At 46.7% G+C, this 19,430-nt stretch overlaps 3 protein-coding genes across 3 annotated transcripts; all 3 read right to left on the reverse strand.

Moving 5' to 3' along the window:
* Positions 1–1,715: 1,715 nt before the first annotated feature.
* Positions 1,716–9,680, reverse strand: LOC117647414 (uncharacterized protein CG7065-like). The gene is made up of 12 exons (XM_034389142.1): positions 7,913–9,680; positions 7,572–7,818; positions 7,238–7,482; positions 6,943–7,151; positions 6,754–6,833; positions 6,448–6,655; positions 6,251–6,366; positions 5,892–6,111; positions 5,700–5,807; positions 5,419–5,587; positions 4,330–5,334; positions 1,716–4,186 (listed from the first exon to the last, which is right to left on the reverse strand). The coding sequence occupies exons 1-12, from the start codon at positions 8,024–8,026 to the stop codon at positions 2,732–2,734; spliced, it is 4,176 nt and encodes a 1,391-aa protein (XP_034245033.1). The 5' UTR covers positions 8,027–9,680; the 3' UTR covers positions 1,716–2,731.
* Positions 9,681–10,683: 1,003 nt separating this feature from the next.
* On the reverse strand, positions 10,684–12,503 carry LOC117647600 (facilitated trehalose transporter Tret1-like). Its single transcript, XM_034389438.1, has 4 exons — positions 12,151–12,503; positions 11,850–12,026; positions 11,326–11,772; positions 10,684–11,264 (listed from the first exon to the last, which is right to left on the reverse strand). Exons 1-4 carry the CDS (start codon positions 12,385–12,387, stop codon positions 10,743–10,745), a joined length of 1,383 nt encoding a protein of 460 aa, XP_034245329.1. The 5' UTR covers positions 12,388–12,503; the 3' UTR covers positions 10,684–10,742.
* A 2,305-nt stretch (positions 12,504–14,808) lies between these two features.
* On the reverse strand, positions 14,809–19,396 carry LOC117647598 (ceramide transfer protein). Its single transcript, XM_034389436.1, has 10 exons — positions 18,961–19,396; positions 18,734–18,850; positions 18,535–18,646; positions 18,336–18,452; positions 18,001–18,251; positions 17,172–17,360; positions 16,824–17,055; positions 16,530–16,732; positions 16,308–16,440; positions 14,809–16,224 (listed from the first exon to the last, which is right to left on the reverse strand). The coding sequence occupies exons 1-10, from the start codon at positions 19,216–19,218 to the stop codon at positions 16,097–16,099; spliced, it is 1,740 nt and encodes a 579-aa protein (XP_034245327.1). The 5' UTR covers positions 19,219–19,396; the 3' UTR covers positions 14,809–16,096.
* Between the last annotated feature and the right edge of the window lie 34 nt (positions 19,397–19,430).

Raw genomic sequence — 19,430 nt, forward strand, 5'->3', positions numbered from 1 at the left:
TGGCCTGGTCGGGCCCTGACAAGACCGACAACTATCAACTAATACCGAGTCCTCAAGCCCCCCAGCGATGTAACTGAACACAGCTCAAAGTGGGACCCTTCCCCCTCCCCTCCAAATCCTTCCCTCTTTTCCGAAACTCGGGGCGGTTTGGTGGCGAACGTGGATGTGGGGTTGTTTGCCCGGAGTCTGCCCCCTACACTACACACAGCGGTGCGGTGTGCGCGCGTCAACAACGTCAAAGTGCGACGGATTGACTATTCCATGAGTTTAGCTTCATTTCCTGTCTTTCTTTGCCTCTCTCTTGTTGTTCAGGGCAACTTGTTGTCAATGTGATATAGGGAAGAGGTCAAAATGAGAACAAGTAGTCCGGGAAATGTGCCTTTATTTCTTTAAGAACGACCGACAACTAGTGCAGCTTGTTCCATCTCGCTCGTGGTGGTGGTGGTGGAGGCCGCGTCGTCGACGGCCTCGCCCAGCGTGCTGCTGAGAACCGGGACCGGCTGGATGACCAGGACGACCAGGGGTCCTGCCTCCCTCTGCAAACAAACCAAAGAACAGATCAATCACTGCTTGCCTGCAGCCTGATTCCGAGAGTCGCTCTCGTCGCTCCGTCTCTCTCGCACCAACACGGGACGCCCCATGAGTGCGAGAGAGACAGAGCGACGAGAATGACTCTCAGTCCGCGGTAGGCTCGACTTGCCCCCAGCCCACAATGGGCCTTCGGCCTGTTTACCGGAGTACGAGCGTTATTATTTTCACAGGCCAGATATTGGTTTCTCTTCAAAGGCGGGAAGTAATTTGCAGAAGTGCCAGTGGCAAAATGCGTTCCAGCATCGCTGCAGGAACAGAGTCCCCTGGAGCGCCTCAGGGGTAGGCAGCCCATCGGGCACTGCGGCGTTGCGTTCACTTCCCGTTCTTGTTCGAAATTTGAAATAAAAAATGACGGTAAAGAACAAAAAGGAACACCTGGTAAGCCTATCTCCACAACTGATTGCTTCTGGGGACAGGGGACGCTGAATTTAGAAGGCGGTGCACGATGGGTGGCCTACCTACAAGGCGCTTGACCAACACCACCTTGTGCTATTTCCTCTCACCCAGTGGATTCTTAACTGTCTCCAATTCTTACCAGTTGACTGCATCGGCGCGTGGCGTCGGGAGCGGCGCAGCGGCGGTGGTGGTTGTTGGCAACGAGGACAGCTCAGGACTCCGAATCGATGACTTCCTTCACTTCAACCCGGTGGATGGGTGGGGGCCAGCCAAGGGACGGGGGCATGGCGGGTCAACCGGCACCAAGGCAGGTCCCTGCAACACCACAATGAAACGCCTTATGACTTTTTGAGTCGTTTCCTCATCGGCTGGCTGCCTGCCTCAGCGAGTATAGCCCCCACACCACGTGTCGAGAGACATCTGGCTGGTTTACTGGTTCTGAAGCGTTTCTATGCCAGAATAAGTATCAGGTGTTCATATTAGAATGACAGATTTCTTTCGTGGCTTTGTATTATGTAAGCATTCAGATGAAAGGGCAAAAACAGACCTTCAAATAAATGATTAACTTTTGAGCGGCAAGACAGTCCATTAAATTCATAATTTCCTTGTTCCTTGTAAGTTTTAATGCGAATGTGACCTTTCTTAATTTTGCAGACGGACATAGTAGTTAGCTGAGCGTTTCTTTTATATTTTTATGTATTGTTAATAACAGTCATGAACAAAAGGGGTTCAGTAAACCAATCTTTATTTGATGTCATTAAGATTAACATTACAGTGCTTCACATTTCTAGTGTAGTATGAACACAGCTTTGTGAAAAGTTACATCATAAAAAGACACATTTCTTTGGGTCTTCTGTTAGTCTTCTTGTAGTCTTACCATGCAGCCTGAGCCTGAAATATCACAAATCAAAAAAAGAACAAGTATACCATGATGATGATTCCTGGAAAAGAAACAGCATGAGTCACAACTAATATGATTGCTAGTTGAAACATAAATTAATTCTTTCAAGGGAAAGAAAACACTGCTTATCATGGAAGTGATTCAACTCTAATTTAATCCACGAAATTGAATGAAATTTATTAATATCATTATAAACTAATAATTACAATATTTACAAGGAATGTGAAAAAAAAACAGCAAATAGTAACGCATGAAACTTGAAAACGCCATTTGGATACCATTCTGTCATCATAATTTCATTTGGTTGAAAGAGATTCATGTGACTTTGGCAGTTACATGTAGTGGCAAAAAATAGAACAAAAAAAAATTCCTACCAATTTGGGCCTGTTAAATTAAGAGTTCAACAGAAAGAAAAAGAATATTGATTAAAATGAGGTTCTGAAACAACACACAATTGAAAAGCCATAAAATCCATGCTACATTTGGTTTAACTAAACAAGTATTTCACGCTAGCTACCAAATCTTGCATCACCTTAACCTCTGAGCATGTCATCACAACACATCCTAAAAATATTTTTAGTTCAGTATACCAGTTCAATACATGACAGAACTTAAAACAATAAATAAGTTCAAAAATAATTATACACTGTGCTGATATCCCAATCCAGATTAAGAAATGAATAATGGCTTCATGTTAAATTGCTAAAACGACCTCACGCAATTTAGCAGCAAAAATGAAAATAAAAAATAATTGTGCTCCCTGTGGGTCATGCCATCCAAGAAGTCTTTCCATATCACACTTTCCCATAACTCTTCTCAAAGTCAACTCATCTGTAAATCACGTCAATAATGGTACTGATTGCCATACCCACCATTGTACCCTGGTTGTGATGCAGGTGGGTACATGGGGTTATTACCAAACGCTTGGAATCCTGGCTGAGAATTATACTGACCCCCCTGTTGGTACATGTTGGCATTGTTCTGTTGGTTTGGATAAAATCTAGCTTGTTGGTCAAAACCATCCCCTTGTTGATACTGGTTGTTGAAAGTACCTGGATAAAATGAGTTTGCTCCATTGAAATTTCCCATGGACATATCCCCAAAACCAGCACCAAAAACATTTTGCATGTTTGGAGGGGGAACGGAGGGAGGAACAGGAGGTGGAGGTATTGAAGGATTTTGCCCAGGTACACTTGAATTATTTGAATTGAGGGCATTCCAGTTGGCGGCTCCCATGGACATTGCAATTTCTCGTTCTTGCCTTTCCTTTTCTTTCACTATTCGCCTCTGTTCTCTTTCTCTATCTTCCAGCTCTTTAATGGCCTGCTCTGCTTTGGCTTTCTCTTCTTGAATCCTTTTGTTCATTATTTCTTGTTCTTGTCTTCTTTTCTCTTCTTCTCTTTCCTCCACAATCTTTCGCTTCTCAGCCTCAGCAGCTTCTTGTTCAGAAACTTTCTTCTTAGCAGCCTTGCACACATCATCAAAACTGTAGTCATCGTCTGAATCCGAATCCAATTTCAATGCCGGTCTCTTTGGTTCCGACTGGGTTGGGTTGCGACTTTGATGTCTTGATGAAAATGGTGACAGCCTTCCGGACTGACCTACTTTGGCGAGTGCTTGAAGCTTCTCAGCTGGTACTACTGTTGAGGCAGGAGCCGCAGGAGCAGATCCTAAGTTAACATACTTGCGCAACTTTTCCACTCTGACAGGGTCTGTTGCTTCCAACTTTTTAAGATACCTAATTAAACCATGCTGTTCATCCAAAGGTAAATCCTTAAAGCTCTGCAGTAGAAGCCTCAGATCCGTCTCTGTTAACTCATCAACAAAAGCATCCACTGCTTGAGCAGCAGTCTCAGCAGCCGACTTGCTAGGGGACTTATTCCTAGCAGGCGGTTGTGGAACTAAACTATCTAAACTGAAAAGGTCTACTTTTTTCGCTGATGATGCACTAGATTTCTCCTGCGATGCTACAGTTGTGTTTTTCGATTCATCTGCATTATAAGCGGACATCAGCAGCTGCAGGCCAGTTATCTCAGGAACTTGCTGCAATAGATAAAAGAAAACCAAATTATCAATGAGGAAATTTGATTTAAATCGAAAGATAACAGAGCACCCGTTAATGACCAACTCCCTTGCGAAGCAGGGAAACGATAAAATGACTGGACCAACCTCCACCGACAGAGCAGAGTTTGTCACAGAGCGTGACAAACACTCGCCACTGACCAGACAGGAGGCCGGCAGCCAACCGTACCCACCTGCTTCGCGGCCACGACGGGGGCCTCGCGCGGCGCCGGCACACTCACAGGGGCAGGGGCTGCCGCCAGCGGGGCCGCGGGGGCCGGCAGTGGGGCTGCGGCCGCGACAGGCGCGACGGGGGCGGGGGCCGCGGGGGCGGGGGCGGGGGCCAGGGCCGCTGCGGGGGCGGGGGCGGCCTCCTGGGCCTTGGCCTGGGCCATGCCCACCACGGCGTTCACCAGCTGCTCCAGCTCCTCCTGGGACACGTCCGTCTTGCCCTGCATGACCAGCGCGGTGGCGATCTCCTTGGCGATGGCCATCCTGTCCACGTCGCCCACGCCGGGGACGGTCACGGGGTCGGGGGCGGGGGACACCTTGGCGACGGCGGGCTTGGGGGCCACGGGGAGCTTGGGCGCCACGGTCGGCACGGCGGGCGTGGGCACGTGGATCACGGTGGGCTCCACCTTGGGCGGGGTCAGCCTGGGGATGTTCTCCAGGAGGGAGGGCGCGTAGTACAGCAGGTCGGACACGGCGTTGATGGCGTTGCGCGTGGCGGCCACCATGTTGCGCTCCACGATGCCGGCCAGCAGCTGCCCCTTGAACTTCTCCTTGACGGTCTCGAAGAGCACCACCACGTTCGTGTCGCGGAGCAGCGCGTCCGAGTTGCCGTGCGCCTGCTTCTCCAGGGCGATGGCCTCGGACAGCACGCCGTTGACGCGCGGCCCCAGCGAGCCCAGCTGCTGCTCCAGCGCCGTGAGGATGCGCAGCACGTTGATGGAGGTGGGCCGCTCGCGCCAGTCCTGGCGTGGTGGCGGCACGCCGCCGCGGTAGGGGAAGTCGCGGTCCAGCTCGCGCTCGCGGTCGCGGTTCCTCAGCTCACGCTCGCGCTCGCGGTCCCGCGGGTGGCCGAAGCCCTGGCCCGCGCCCTGAGCGTGGCCGCCGTGGCCCGCATGGCCCTCTTCCCAGGGGCTGGGCGAGCGCGAGCGGGCCTTCCCCGGCGTGGGGCCGTCCGGGCCGTCGCGGATGAACTTCTTGCGGCGGTTGAAGTGCGGCTTGGCCTCGTCGGCCGGCAGCCCCAGCTTCTCGCGCAGCTCTTCGCGCCGCTTCGTAAAGTCCATCTCGTGGAGCTCCCGCATGCGCCGGTTCCAGAACTCGATCCACTCGGGCTTGAAGTCGTGCTTGTTCGGGTCCTTGCCGAGCACCTGCAGCTCCTGCAACAACAAGGCGGTTCAGCAAGGTGTCAAGGCTGCTGCACCACAAGCCTCAAACCCCTCCTGGAAACTAGGCCACTTTACCTTGTAGCGCTTGTTCCAGAACAGTTTCCATTCCTCCGGGTACTTGGGATGTTTCTCCGGATTCTTTTCATGCTGAGAGAGGATCTCAAGCATCTCCTTTTCAACAATAGCTACTTCCTCACGGAACTTCTCCCACCTGACTTTCTCTTGCTGCAGGTCATCTTCCACCCTGAGAGGAACAAATAGTGGTAAGAGATGGGGTACATGTAATGAAACTGAGGTTCAAGGACACATTACTACAAGACAGTCAGTGACACCCATCACACTGTCAGACAACTTGCCTATCTTTACTGCGCTTTTTGTCATCCTCTCTTTTGTAGTTGTTACGAGGACTTCTAGCTCGACGCCTTCCATAAGGCGACCGCGAGCGCCTACCTCTCGACAGGGACCTAATAAATTGAAAAAAAGCTTAAGTTCAATGAGAAAAAGGTAAAGAAAATGCCAACACTCAATAGGTAATATTTTAGACCTACCTTGACCTTGAGCGCCTGTATCTCCCCTTAGAGCGAGATCTAGATCTTGAGCGTCTTCTACGTCGTGCGCGGGAACCGGACCTTGATCGCGATCTTGAACGAGATAAAGAACTTCTTCTCCTAGACCGAGAGTCTTTTGGGCTGAGACTTGAACTTGCACTTGATATGGATGAGAGCGAGCACATTGATCTAGCATCATCTTCTTTCTTAATTCCTGCCACTGATGAAGAAAGAGTCGGATATTCAAATGACTTGGCTTGATATCAACAATATTTATACATAACAAAAAAATTCAAAAACCACAACATTTCACAAAGTTTTTGTCTTGAAAACAAACAAACAATTAATTTACTCCTTACCATCTTTCACATCAGGTTTGCTTCCAGCTGCAGTATTTTTATCTTCTGCCTCTGTCGATAATTTACGAACACGAAGTTGACGAGTTAAGGGAACACGTGTACCTTTGATAAACGCCCTGAAATTTGTTGGATGCGGAAATTAAAATGCCTCAAGGGGAAACCATATTTAGTGAAAACTGTGCATGTGATCTGCCTACCCTTGAAACTCAATTTCATCATCCTCCTCTTTCTTGTCTTTTTCTGGCCCTTTCTCTGGACCTTTCTCAGGACCTTTTTCTGGACTTTTCTGAGGGCCCGTTTCTGGACCTTTCTGAGGGCCATTTCCTTGACCTTTTTGAGGACCTTTCTGTGGCTGTTGCTTCGGCTTTTCGGCGGCTTTTGCAGATTGAATCTCTGGAGGTATTTCTAAAGGTAACACAAGACAAAAATCCTTTCTTATTTCTGTACATGGAACAGCTAAACAAATGAAATTAATATTAGATAAAAAGAACATTGCTATTTACTGATAACGATCTTGGTGGCAGCAGCAGCTGTCAAAAGCTCACGGTCCACAAGGTGCACAAATGTATTATCAGGAGTTTCACTGAAAATTAAAAAAATTAAGACATTAGAACCAAAAATGTTTGATAAGAACAGAAATCAGGGCACTACAGCCAATGCCCATTGGAATGGGCTTTTTTTGTTATACTTACATGAAATGTTTGCTCTTGTTGATGGTGCACATCAAGTTGAACCGATTGTCATCAAAGTGTCTTGCATCTGTTGCAATAGGACGCAGTCTTCCCAACTTTTCTTCCATTTCAGTAGAAATTCGAAGAACAATTTCAGACAGACCTTTCCTTGCACCCATAGTTTTTGGCAAAGAATTGATGGCATTATATGTGATTGGAAAGTGCCGTTCCTGAAGGTGAAAAGAGGCCCATAAAATTTAACTGCCGTACAGAGCATCAAAAATTCCACTTCACGATCACACAATAATCCTCTCACCAAATACTTAAGGCGATGCATGTAGCTCACTAAATGTGCCATTACAGTCCTAGGGTCCCCTCTTTTGTCACACAGCATGCAAACATAGGTGGATTCCTTTTCATAGGCATCACTTAGTTCAACAACATACTCAAGACCAATCAAAGGTGTGGATTTGAAATCATCCAGCATGGGCTGGATGTTGGTCGGTGGCGGAGGCTCTGGTTCCTCATCTTCATCCACCCCAGGAGGAGCTGGTTCTCCTTCTGCATTGGAGAAAAAATAGGGTAATGTTTACGGCTGTTGAAATCATCATTTTAAAAATATAAACTTTTCTCTACGCCCATATATTGACCTTTCATCTCCACTTTTAAGAACTGAGTGGCATGATGTTTAGAAGACTGCATGAGTGATGAATGGTTCATGCTTCTTTCATGGAACAACAAATTCTTGATTCCCATGAACACCATGTCACACACATGGCACTTCCACTGGGCATTATACCCTGTGCCAACCACAGTGAATACATAGCCAATAGCACCATTGTCAAGATCCACTTTTATATTCAGAAGGCGCTCCTTGTCATTTAAATCACCCTTAGGCTGAAATCAGTCAAGAAAAAAAAATTGGTGCAATATTACAAAATGCTAGATGAAAATTCTGCTTGGATTCAACAATAAGCTGCATAGGTCGTACTTTGTGATTAAAATTCGTGTTTTTCTTTTCAACCATGTCAAATGATTTCTTTCCCTCAATATCAAAATCATCAAAAGCATTGTTTGAACCGGACACATTGAAATATCCCTCCATTTTGATAAGGTATGCGAGATGAATACACTAGTGAAGACTCATGGTGATCCAGATGAAGTGAACTCTCTCAATCACACTGCAAACAAACAAATCAAGAAAGGAAAGTTCAGATCAACTTCTTCACTTCAGCATAACTTAGATCTATATTTTACATTGCCAGAGGAACAACCCACAACTTGAATACTTATTAAGATATAAATTTTAAAAAACCAACATAAAACAAGTTGCTTCACGAGGTAAATTAAAAAGCAGTTAAGATTTACATTAATTAATAATTGTAATTGAAACAAGAAAGGCAAATATGTAAGAATTTGAGATGACCATGATTAAGGCTTAAAGAACTCGTACAATACAGTCACCATAACAGTCTGCATCAAGAAATAAAAATGCTAAAACGGCTCTCAATTTTAATTCCTGCTGTTTAAGCTTTTAGAAAAAAATCTTTGAGTTTAAGGTCTTACCGTTCATTGGCATTTAAGCCCAACCATGCTCTTACTTTCTTCATCAATACTTTTATTGACAAAAAATAATATGTTGAACAAGATACATTAGGTTTTGAAGAACGAAGGAAACACAGAAGTCAATTTCCATTGGGTATTTAACTTATCATCCAGCTGAGACAAGCCTACTTAGAGATTAATACAGAATCTTCTTGTCAGATCCTCTTCAAATCTGAGCCTAATTATCACTTTGGAAACCTATATTTTAGTAAGCCTTGTAGATAACCCACAGTACATTTCTTGTTCGACAACAATTCATGTACACAGATCCACTTACCAACCAGTATCCTTAATCCTGCTACCACTAGAAAAGAGCCAAAGAAGAGCTGTGTTCTTTCTAGATTTTAAATATAAGCAATAGTTACTTACCATTAACAACACTTAAATACTGATAGAGTAGTTCAACAATAAAGAAGTTTAACTGCCACACAGGCATTAGATGTACCTCAAAGACTAAAGATAAATCCAACACCACACTACCAAGTATTCAGAAACTACCCTGGTATAGTAAACCACAAGGTGAACAAAACAACGAACTCATGCCACACCGAGATTTAAAGTATTAAAAAGGACACAACGAATCTGGGGTTACATGAGGAACATTCTTTTTTAAAGATGAGGGGCACTTTGTGAGAAAATACTTTTTAAAGATGAGGGACACTTCGTGAGAAAATACTTCACTCCATGGTCATCTCACTGGATATAAAAGCGATATGCACATTCCCATCTGCTGAAGTTAAACAAGGTATCTTGCTCCAGTAGAAAATAGGAAGCGTGTAGTTTGTGCTGCTTGATTTCGAGCCAACAAGTTGAAGCATCTAGCATGACTAAAGCAAAGAAATACGAATGATATGTTATGTGGTTTTAAAATGTAACTGTTTCTTTGTGTTTTTTTCCTTTCATTTTTTCTTTGTTTTAGCAGTGATATATGGATCAATGCAGCTCCTTAAAATTATTTGGAGCTGCTGATCCGAAACCGATGGAAGCGCTCGTGAATCGTGAGGCGCACTCCGATCCAAACGACTAGGTTGCTGCTAAATAACATTCAAATCACCTGTCAATAAATATACGCCTTCCAACCTCGATAAACCATTGTAGGGGTAGTAGAAAACACTTTTTAGCTGGGACGGTAACAGCGACCACGGTACAAAACAAAACCGAACAACCGGGAACCCGGGGGATAAAAAAAACGAGGGACCCTTAGCTTTTCCCAGCCACCTTTCCCGTCACGGTGCGCTGTTTACATTGTTAGCGAGGGTTAGGCAAAGCAAAGCAGAGCCGTTACCCGCGCCCACTGATTCGCGTCGCAACAAGTCAGAGACTCTGGTGCTGACTGGAACTAAACATAGCGGCGACGAGCAGCGGTTTCAATTGGATTCCTGTTTGGCCAGATTTGTGCTTTTATTCGTATATTGCGCTTTAAGTGAATAAATGGGTGTGACTTCAAAATAAATGCGCTGGGTGTAGAAAACGCTGTCTTGTATCAGTGCCTTTCTAATGGCAAGATGAGAAAGAACGTCCAGACCACCCTAGTCGGCATGTTGTCGGTCCGCGCCATGCCCCGTGGCGTGTGGCGTTGCCCCAAAGCGCTGACACGGGAGGAGGGAAAAGTGGCTAAATATTAATTTACAAATTAGAATTGCTAAAATCACGCTCATTGGGTCAGGACCTAGCTCCGTAGAGATAAGTCACAGACAAACATAGTATAGAATCTAACGAAAGTACATTAATAACGAAGAAACAGCCACCTTTTGAAATGGCGGTGCTCCGTCGCACGCTATCTGGGGGCGACGGTGCTGCGCTCTCGCGTCGTTGCGGACGCGAATGTAACCCGGACTTTGCGGCGTTGCCAAGTTGCCCGACAACACATCGGTCCAGTCTGGTCACAACGACGGCGAAAACGAGGCCAAGCAAATGTTTATTCTATCACTGTTTTTCAGGCGCATGAGTTGAAATAATCTTTTTTGTTAGAATTTTTGTTGAAAACTTGGAGAGGAACGTCGAAATTGTGGCCATCGTCGACCTTACATTGATACTGTTCTTTCGTGTAGGTTGGTGTTGTTACAAAACATGTGTCCGCTTCCCAAGCTCGAGAGGCGCGAATTTTTGTAGGCCATGGAAATGCTGTCGAGAAAGTAGATTGCAAAAGTTTCGGCGGGACGGCTTGCATTTTAATCACAGATAACTTGAATAACAACAAACAGAACGGCAGACGGTCAGAGAAGTGCCTGGATTTCGTCCAAGGACTTGCCCTTGGTCTCCGGCATGACCAGGGCGACGAAGAGGCAGGCGGCCACGCAGAGCGCGAAGAAGGCCCAGTAGCAGGCGAAGTTGCCCAGCGCGAGGGCCAGGCCGGGGTAGAACTTGGTGACGAGGAAGGCGAAGAGCCACACCGTGGTGCTGGACAGCCCCGTGGCCAGGCCCTTGACGTTGTCCGGGAACACCTCGCCGACGAACACCCACGTGACGGGGCCCCAGCCGCAGGCGAACATGAACATGTAGACGCTGACGAGGATCACCGGCGTCCAGGAGACGGCGGCCATGTCGCGGTGCAGGCCCTCCTGCAGGTAGAAGAAGAGCCCCAGCAGCCCCGTGCAGGCCGCCATGAAGGCCCCCGTGACGAGCAGCAGCACGCGCCGGCCGACGCGGTCCACCAGGTACATGGACACGAGCGTGGCCACCACCTCCACGCTCGCCACCACGATGCTGGCCGAGTAGGCGTCCAAGCCGCCGACCCCCTGCGCAACAACAAGATTAGCAAGAGCCAGCGAGTCCCCCTTACCCCCTCCCCCCACTCACCTGGAACAACTGCGTGGTGTAGAAGGTGATGGCGTTGACGCCGGTGATCTGCTGCAGCACGACGAGTACGAGGCAGATGCCCATCGTCTTCCTGGCGATGGGGGAGGCCAGGGCCCGCCAACCGTCCCGGGCCGGGCTCTCGCCCTTCAGGCCGAGGAGCGGCTCGCTCTCCGACCCGGACGACGGGTGGTTGAGGTTCGAATCCCAGCGGGGCCGGCCGTTGGGCGTTTTGGCCGGCCTGGCCGAGGCTTTGATGCCCTCACGGACCTGCTGGAGCTCGGCGTCCACGTCGTAGTGCGGGCCGCGGTAGAAGAGCATGGCCTTCCTGGCGTCCTCGGGGCGGCCGCGCAGCAGGTACCAGCGCGGCGTGTCCGGGAACCAGGCGAAGCCCAGCACGTGCAGCACGGAGGTGGAAAGGCAGCACACGTTCAGCCACCATATCGGCAGCTGCACGATGCAAATCAAGCGAAGGTGAATCAAGGAACAAGTCGGGTTCAAATTCGTTACCAGTGGGCCCTACTCACAAACTTGCCGCAGGCGTACACGGCCAGGATGCCGACGCACAGCAGGATCTGGAAGTAGGTGCTGAGGGCGCCGCGGATGGCGGGCTGCGCCATCTCGGCCACGAAGATGGGGGCGGCCACGATGGCGGCCCCGACGGCGGCGCCCAGCAGCAGCCTGCCCGCGTACAGCATCCACACCTACAGGCGGACAGCGGACTTGCAGTGGAGGGGTGCCTAGGGCACAAGGGGGAATGTCCTTTGCCCCCCCTCTGGATCCGCCCTTGCACGACGGATTCCTCGACGGCGCCCTCGCTTCGCTTACCGACGAGGCCCAGAGGTGCAGCAGCCAGGCGGCCAGGGTGACGGGCCCCAGGCCCAGGATGACGGCCTTCCTGCCCAGGGACTGCACCAGCCTGCCGGCGGGCATGGCGCCGACGGCGGCCCCGATGGGCATGAGCGAGGACACCCAGGACCACTGCTCCAGCGTGACGGGGAAGCCCTGCGCGCCGTGCAGCACCTCCAGGGCGGCCGCGCTCCACCCCAAGGCCAGCCCCACCATGGTGCCCGCGTTGGCGGCTGCGGAGAACAAGAAGGCCTTTGTCTCTCTCGCACCTAGACGGCACGTCCTGCGAGTGCGAGAGAGACAGCGCGACGAAAGCGACTCTTGGCCTCACCTGCGATGGCACCAGCGTGCTGCAGCAGGACGCGCCCGGGGCACGCCGTCATGTTGACGGACTCCTCGTCGCGGCCGTGACCGCCGAGCTCCTGGGCCTTCTGGGTCCGCACGCCGGCCTCCTCGATGGAGAGCTTGCAGCGCTTGGCGCCCGGGCCGAACACAGCCTCCATCCAGGCGTTGCGTCCGGGGTCGGTGACTGGCGACTGTCCGGGTAATGCAGACCAGACGCACCGCACACTCGCACCGCCCGACCAGCGAGAACCACTTCCCTGGCGGCGTAGGGCGCGCCGCGCCGGCTCCGGAGCGGAGGGGCCAAAGTACCCAAAACACGAGACCAGTGCGGGGACGGCGGGCAGGGCCTCGATGACGTCACTACCCGCTCATGTCTCGCACGACAAACGACAATGGGCCCGAAAACGGCGGGTAGTCCGTGCAGGACCGGCTGCTCGGGCGGGGAGGCCAATCCAGCTCGGCCAGTCCAGGCAGGCAGGCAGGGCTGGCGGAGCGCAGCTGTGTCCCGCGTACCCCGCGTGCAGCGTAATGGAACTGCAGGCCGCCAGCCCGACAGGCCGACCCTGATTGCTGCATCTGCCTCGAGCAAGCCGCGTGTACAATAAGAAGGGCAGGTGTACCTACTACGTAGACCACGCACAGCGGCGGGGGTGGCGGGGCTGCTAGACGGTCACAGGTCATTCCCCAGTCAGATAGCGAGCAGGCGGCCCCCATAGCAGGAAATGGGTCAGTGATTGGTCAAATAAACGACTGGTGGGTATAGATATATATATAGATGTATTCATTGCCCATGCACTGCAACACAGGTAACCAAATAAAATAATAATAATGATAATAAATTGCTGTACAATATACATATGATTTTTACAAGAATACAGAACCCTGTTCAGATTTTCAACAACAACAGTAACAACACAAAGGCAAAGCAAAGAATATGATAGGCATCTCCAGAGATCTACACACACTGTTACTTTCAATATTTTTCTTATCACAAAAGTTGGTAATGACGTTTGCCAGACGCTCGAATGGTTGAGGTCGAAGCAGACACTGCGCCAAGGCCTCACAGACGAAAAATTCCCAATTATCCAATTATCATTAATGATTATCATCACATAGTGTGACCCATGATACAGAAGCCCCAACGCACACTAGGTGCAAAAAGCCACATTTATCATAGTTTTGTATCATCATCTTAAGCAAATAAAAAAAAAAAATCGGCGAACTATTCCCGCGACTAGCAAAGATATTTGTGAGAGTATTGAAAGCAGCAATGAATGTTTAATGAAAACTCAAATAAGAATGAAACCCAATAAGAAATGCCACAGTAGGTACCATTGTTAGCAAATTGTGTGAAGTAACCTTAAATACAATGTGATACAAGCCCTAATATACAGGCAAGTATGCATATGCATGTATACCAGGGCTTGTGAGCTCTTATAGATATAATATTCAATATTTATAATAGAAACACTCAACAGTTTCTAAAAAGCAGTACAATCTGTAATGAAGTGCCAAATATTGGAGATGCTCATAAGATGAGATCTGTAAGAAGGACTTATAGATCAAGAAAAATGAGCAAAGGTAACAAGAAAACAATGCTTGTTAGTACTCACATTTTCAAAAACAAAAGGAAAACACAACATCAGTTTAAATCTAACAAGAGTAATGAAAACAGTCAGTTGGAAAGCAAAGTGTGACTCTGAAGTACAAATTGTAAGTTACAGCAACATATTTTTACTAAATGAAAATAAAGACGTAGATACATCATTTCAAATCTTCACAAAGAGAAGAAAATTTACAAAATTTACAATAAAAATTCAAGTCAGAAGCCCAGGCTTAAAATTTACATTAACAATGTGATTTTACTTTGATGGAGTCAACAGCCAACTTTAAAATGCCAAAAGGAAAACCATCGAGTCATTTGTATTTATCAGAAAGACTGAGTGCAAGGGCTATACAATACACAGAAATCTTGGCTCTTTGGCTCATAAGGGAAATTACATTCTCAAAGGATTAAATAAAAATAAAACACCATGGAATGTTTGCACAGTGTAGATACATACATATATAAAGCATAGTGATGCTTGCAGTCAAACATTAGAGTATTTTAAACTATTGTGGCTTGAGAGCAGAGAATACCACTTGAAATATTGTAAAAGGTTTAATGTTACACATGAAGCAACAACAATGATACACAGGCAAAGGCAGTTTATCAGCACAAAAAGTTGTGTGGACAGATTTAGATCTAAGTTCAATTAATTCAAGCCTCCCCCACCCACCCACCCACCCCAAAAGTAAAACTGGGTTCAACAGGAAATATCTGAGTGTTACTACTTTCAGAACATTATGATGAATAGCTTGTAAGTCTTAAAAATTTTGAAAGGAGAAAAAGAAAATTCATACCCCCAGGCTTCTAGCCAGCACTTGCTCCAAATCAAAAAAGAGTGACTTGAAAACAAATATCTAGCATTGGGCAGTCTCACAGTTCCCGCTCAGACTTTGAGCCCTAAATTGAGGAAAATAGCACCAAAAATGATATCAACCCAAGGGACACGGAAAATTTTCCAACAAAACAAACAAAGCTACAAGTCTATTAGAGTCGGGATGTTCAATATTGATCCCGTCTTCACAAAACTAAAATCAAACATTGTTCACTACTTTAAGTCAAAATATTCACACATTATACATATCATCAATCAGAAAATGTTTCATTAACACAGGCTTCCATGTTCAACAATCCTTAGAGACAAAGAGGGAAGGGTATGTTAAGTAAATGTAAATTGTTATTTTAGTTTTTAAAAAAAGAATCACACAACAAGAATGTTTTATCACAGTCATTGCTGTTACCCATAGTGAAGTAAGATGAGAATTATGACCGCCCCGCAAGTATTTCAAAACAAGTATCAGATCAGTAAAAGTAGCTACAATTGTAAAGATCCTCATAAAATAAGAATTCATTTAAATGAAAATTATGCGTTTGATACAAGTTAAATAGTGAACAAAAGTTTAATTTAAGTTAAAAATTGCTGGAGTATGAAATTAAGTGCAACATAATTTGGACAAAGACAAAAGGTAACTTGTCAGTACAACAACAATGCTCAATCTCAAGACATAAAATATTAACCACTGCATCCAACAGAGAAAAGCCAAAGCATAATGCAATTCACTCAAAAATAAAAATGGGTTGGTATAAAATTCAACATCTCAAGAGAAAGTCATAACTTCATAAAGATAAAGCTTCTGATCCTAACTTAATTAATCTAAAAGCCAACACAAAGAGAAGCACATAGCTGATTTGGACCTAACTAACTTCAATGATATTAATTAAGTGTTTGTTATGGCACAATGCTAGTCAAAAATGACAAAGCAATCACTATTCCACAAAAGTCATTTGTAACTGGTCAGCTCAGGTGTTGTAAATGGCATGACCAAGTGACTTTTATTACCTTCACATAGCGCATAAGCACCACATCAAAATAAAAATGAGATATTTTATAAGTGCACAATAATAAAACCATCATCAAAGCGCACATTTTACAGCTTCACTAGGCATGGATATATTATACAGTTTACTTCAAATTTAAAAGAGGATAGGTTTATCTTGGCACTGATCAATGACATAATTTGTGAACCGCTTCAAAAATTTGGGGTATTCTCGCTTGTACACAGCTCGAAGTACTGCTGGTGGGGCCCAACCTCCAGGGTTAACTAGAAAATAGGAGACGCATATATGTAAATCTCTGAATAAAAGAAGAAAATCAAGAGACAGGTAAGAAAATAGTGATACATACCGACAGAACAATACGTGATCTTGCAGGTCAGATCATTGCGAGTAACCTTTGCACCATCTTTTGGTGGATCAACAAATGTTTGACACATGAGGCACACAGTAAGGTACAACCGAACACATTTGCCAGTATTAGCCTGAGAGGAGCATAGAGAATTTAACAATCAAGACAAACCCTTGTTTCTACAAATATTATTACTTCAAAACAATCATCTCAACAACATACCGGTAGATCAGGAATGTCAACTGAATTATTACAGACAACCCAAATGTCAGGACCATCCTGATCCTTGTCATCTGGAACATGTCGCATATGAGACCAGAATAAGGCATCCCTTTGGCTTGCAGGCCAGATTCGTTTATGCACTTGAAGGAATAGGAGGGTGTCGTCTGCTATTTTTTCCAATACCGTCGTTGTTTCAACAGTAGCTGAAAATAATAAAGCAAATAGAACCTCAATAAAATTAGACACAACATTAATTAAGTGACAGTTGTGCAGACGGGACAACAGATTACTAACCTTCCCACTCCAGCCTATACTGAGGATTGAAAAAGTATTCACAAACTTCATGGCCAGTCACACCTTTCACAACATGGCAGGCTTTCAGGGGATCTATAACCATGCCATTGACTTCCTCTTCTCGACGGTACATTTTCATTTCCCCTTCCTCAGCAAACAGTTGCCACACACCTACAGAATCCTCCACACTGAGTCTAGCATAGTGTATCTGTTCCATGGTGACTCGCTCAATCTGAAAACCAGTGACAGGTGCTTAAAGGGTCACACTCAATTGACACTACAGATTACATTATAGAGAGAAAAAGTGTAGGAAAAACTAAAGCTGCATGAAAATTATAAAACACCAACCTCAGGCCACATGTGATGTCCATGATGAGCAGAAGATATTGAATTATTTCCGGTGCCGGTGCCAGCTGCTAATACACTGTGCTGCTTCTTCAAACGATGCCTGTATTCCACCTCCTCTTCCATTTTGTCCAGTCCTGTCTCCATGGCATCGTAAAATTCATCTTCATTCATTGTGCTGTGCGGCCCCTCCTACAGAATCAAAACAATAACAAACCATTTAAAACCAAGATGAAACAAATAACTTTTTCCTGAAATTTGCTTTTATTTTCTAACTTTGGACCTCAGAGGCTTCTGGGACAGTTGCCAGGAAACGACACTGTTTGGAGTCTGAAGCAGTATCTTATAAATCTGAGGCTTTTGTCAAAATCAGCAGTCAGTACGTACAAACTTGGGCTTTATCTTCCTGAGAGAGTGCGGTCAAAGTAAAAGGGGAGCAGGTTGGAGGGAGGGGAGGGCTTGGTTATCTAGGCAGCATCAGTCTTGCTGCACCAGCCTGGCTGCCTCTGTTGTCCTATCAACAGCGCCGGGCCGGGCCGGGCCCGGGTCGGTCCGGCGACAAGGCGGCAGTGGCAGTGGCAGCGGCGGCAGCAGGGCAGCCAGAGGCACCCGGGGGCCTACGCGGCCGTAACTAGTGATAACAGACGGTGTCAAAGCCCTCGCCCTCACACAGCAGGGGCCATGCAACACAACGGCCATTCTGGCTGCATTCTTTTACCTGAACCAAGTTATGGAATAGAGAACCAAAGTTCCATTTTCCCATCTGTGATTAACTTCCACATCGGTTGTCACACAGAAATGCAATGTTTACCAGCAAAATTTTCTTTATTACCTCACAGTCTGGTCCAGCATGCACAGAGGACCTCGGTCCATGACATCGAAGAAGACGAATATTTTCCTCAAGACGGCGCCGGCGTTCTAATTCTCTTTCTAAACGTTTCCGCCATACGTCTTCACTCTGACGAACCATCTCCAAGCAATGTTCAAGAGTAGTTAGGACCCCTGTAGTTGTTGCTTTGAAAGTCATTGCTTCACCTTTGAAATCAATGGCTTTGGAATGACTAGCTGTTGGATTGGGATTTCCTGAAAAAATAATTTTGAATTTTGAGCAATAGAAGACAGGTGCAAATAAAAGTAAACTACTAGTACATAATATGCAGTTCCCACCTCCATCAGTCGTGCTGGTATTGTGAGCACATTCATCAAAATAGCTCTGCAATGTATCAATCTGTCCACACAGTATGTCCCGGAAAGTTCCCAACTCCAAAAGCTTTTCTTTGAGACCTGAAATCAAATAAAATGAGAAACAATAAATAATAATGTCTTCCAAAAATCTTATCTTTGCAGTGTCTGCCAAAACTCATACCTCTTGCTTTCTTGAAGCTACTGGTAGAAGCTGTGGAGAGAGTATTTGATGCAAGCGACACAGCGCTTCCATGTCGTTTCAAGCTGTTTTCGCTGCCATACCCAGACTCGGCCTGAAATACACAGAGATAGCAAGGGTAATTTGATGCAGTGAAAGAATCAAAATGAAGAATTATTAAAAAGATGCTATCAAAAGGTACCTTGTAGGTCTCTAAAATGTCAACCCAACGAGCCTTTTCTTCAGGGGAGGCGGCTCGCAAATACCACACGCTGTCATTCACCGACACATCAAAGCGGCTTTCATCAAATTCATGGGGCTGCAAATAAAACCGCAATGAACTTAGAAACCAAGCAATGAGCAAACTGAGACAGTAAACAGCACCAAGCAGATGACTGTGACAGATGAGAGTCCCAGAGTAAACAGTACCTTTATGGTTGCTTTGAACAGGCTGATGGAGCCCCTGAACCCGATGCTCGTGTCTTTCTTGGACTTGTAGTACGAGAGGGTTCCGCCCTTGAGGACGACGTACCGCGACTGCCAGCCGTGGATGTAATTGGTCCATTTGCTGAGCTCCCCCTGCCATTCGTGGCTGTCCACACCAGTTTCGGAATCATCCTCGTCCTCGCTCACGTTCACGTTCACGCCCTGGTCCTCCACCGCGGGGTGCTCCGGCACCTTCTCCATGCCACTCGGGACTCAGTGGGCGATCCTGGGCATCTAGTTTCGCCTCGGTCTGCTCGACGACTCGCCAGCGGACTGACAGCGACGCAAAAATGACAATATTTACTTTTCAGCCGTCGATCACAACCCGTGGAAGAGCGCCATCTTGCCTGTTTGTGTTCTTGGCTGCGAGCAGACATTCTAGTGGCGGAGATGGAGACCGGAAGTGGAGAGGT

This window comes from Thrips palmi, unplaced genomic scaffold (assembly GCF_012932325.1).
Source record: "Thrips palmi isolate BJ-2018 unplaced genomic scaffold, TpBJ-2018v1 HiC_scaffold_2, whole genome shotgun sequence".
Taxonomy (NCBI): Eukaryota; Metazoa; Arthropoda; class Insecta; order Thysanoptera; family Thripidae; genus Thrips; species Thrips palmi.

Bases quoted from the DNA above. Each gene is read 5' to 3' on its own strand.
- LOC117647600 (XM_034389438.1), bottom strand. From the start codon at position 12,387: ATGGTGGGGCTGGCCTTGGGGTGGAGCGCGGCCGCCCTGGAGGTGCTG. The intron at 12,027-12,150 runs GTAAGCGAAGCG...GTCCGCCTGTAG, and splicing joins TGCACCTCTGGGCCTCGTCG to GTGTGGATGCTGTACGCGGG. The intron at 11,773-11,849 runs GTGAGTAGGGCC...TGCATCGTGCAG, and splicing joins TGTACGCCTGCGGCAAGTTT to CTGCCGATATGGTGGCTGAA.
- LOC117647414 (XM_034389142.1), bottom strand. From the start codon at position 8,026: ATGGAGGGATATTTCAATGTGTCCGGTTCAAACAATGCTTTTGATGAT. The intron at 6,834-6,942 runs GTAAGTATAACA...TTTAATTTTCAG, and splicing joins AACAAGAGCAAACATTTCAT to TGAAACTCCTGATAATACAT. The intron at 5,335-5,418 runs GTAAAGTGGCCT...TTGTTGTTGCAG, and splicing joins TCTGGAACAAGCGCTACAAG to GAGCTGCAGGTGCTCGGCAA.
- LOC117647598 (XM_034389436.1), bottom strand. From the start codon at position 19,218: ATGGAGAAGGTGCCGGAGCACCCCGCGGTGGAGGACCAGGGCGTGAAC. The intron at 17,361-18,000 runs GTAATAAAGAAA...TTGATTCTGTAG, and splicing joins ATGCTGGACCAGACTGTGAG to GAGGGGCCGCACAGCACAAT. The intron at 16,225-16,307 runs GTATGTATCACT...CCTATTTTCTAG, and splicing joins GATCACGTATTGTTCTGTCG to TTAACCCTGGAGGTTGGGCC.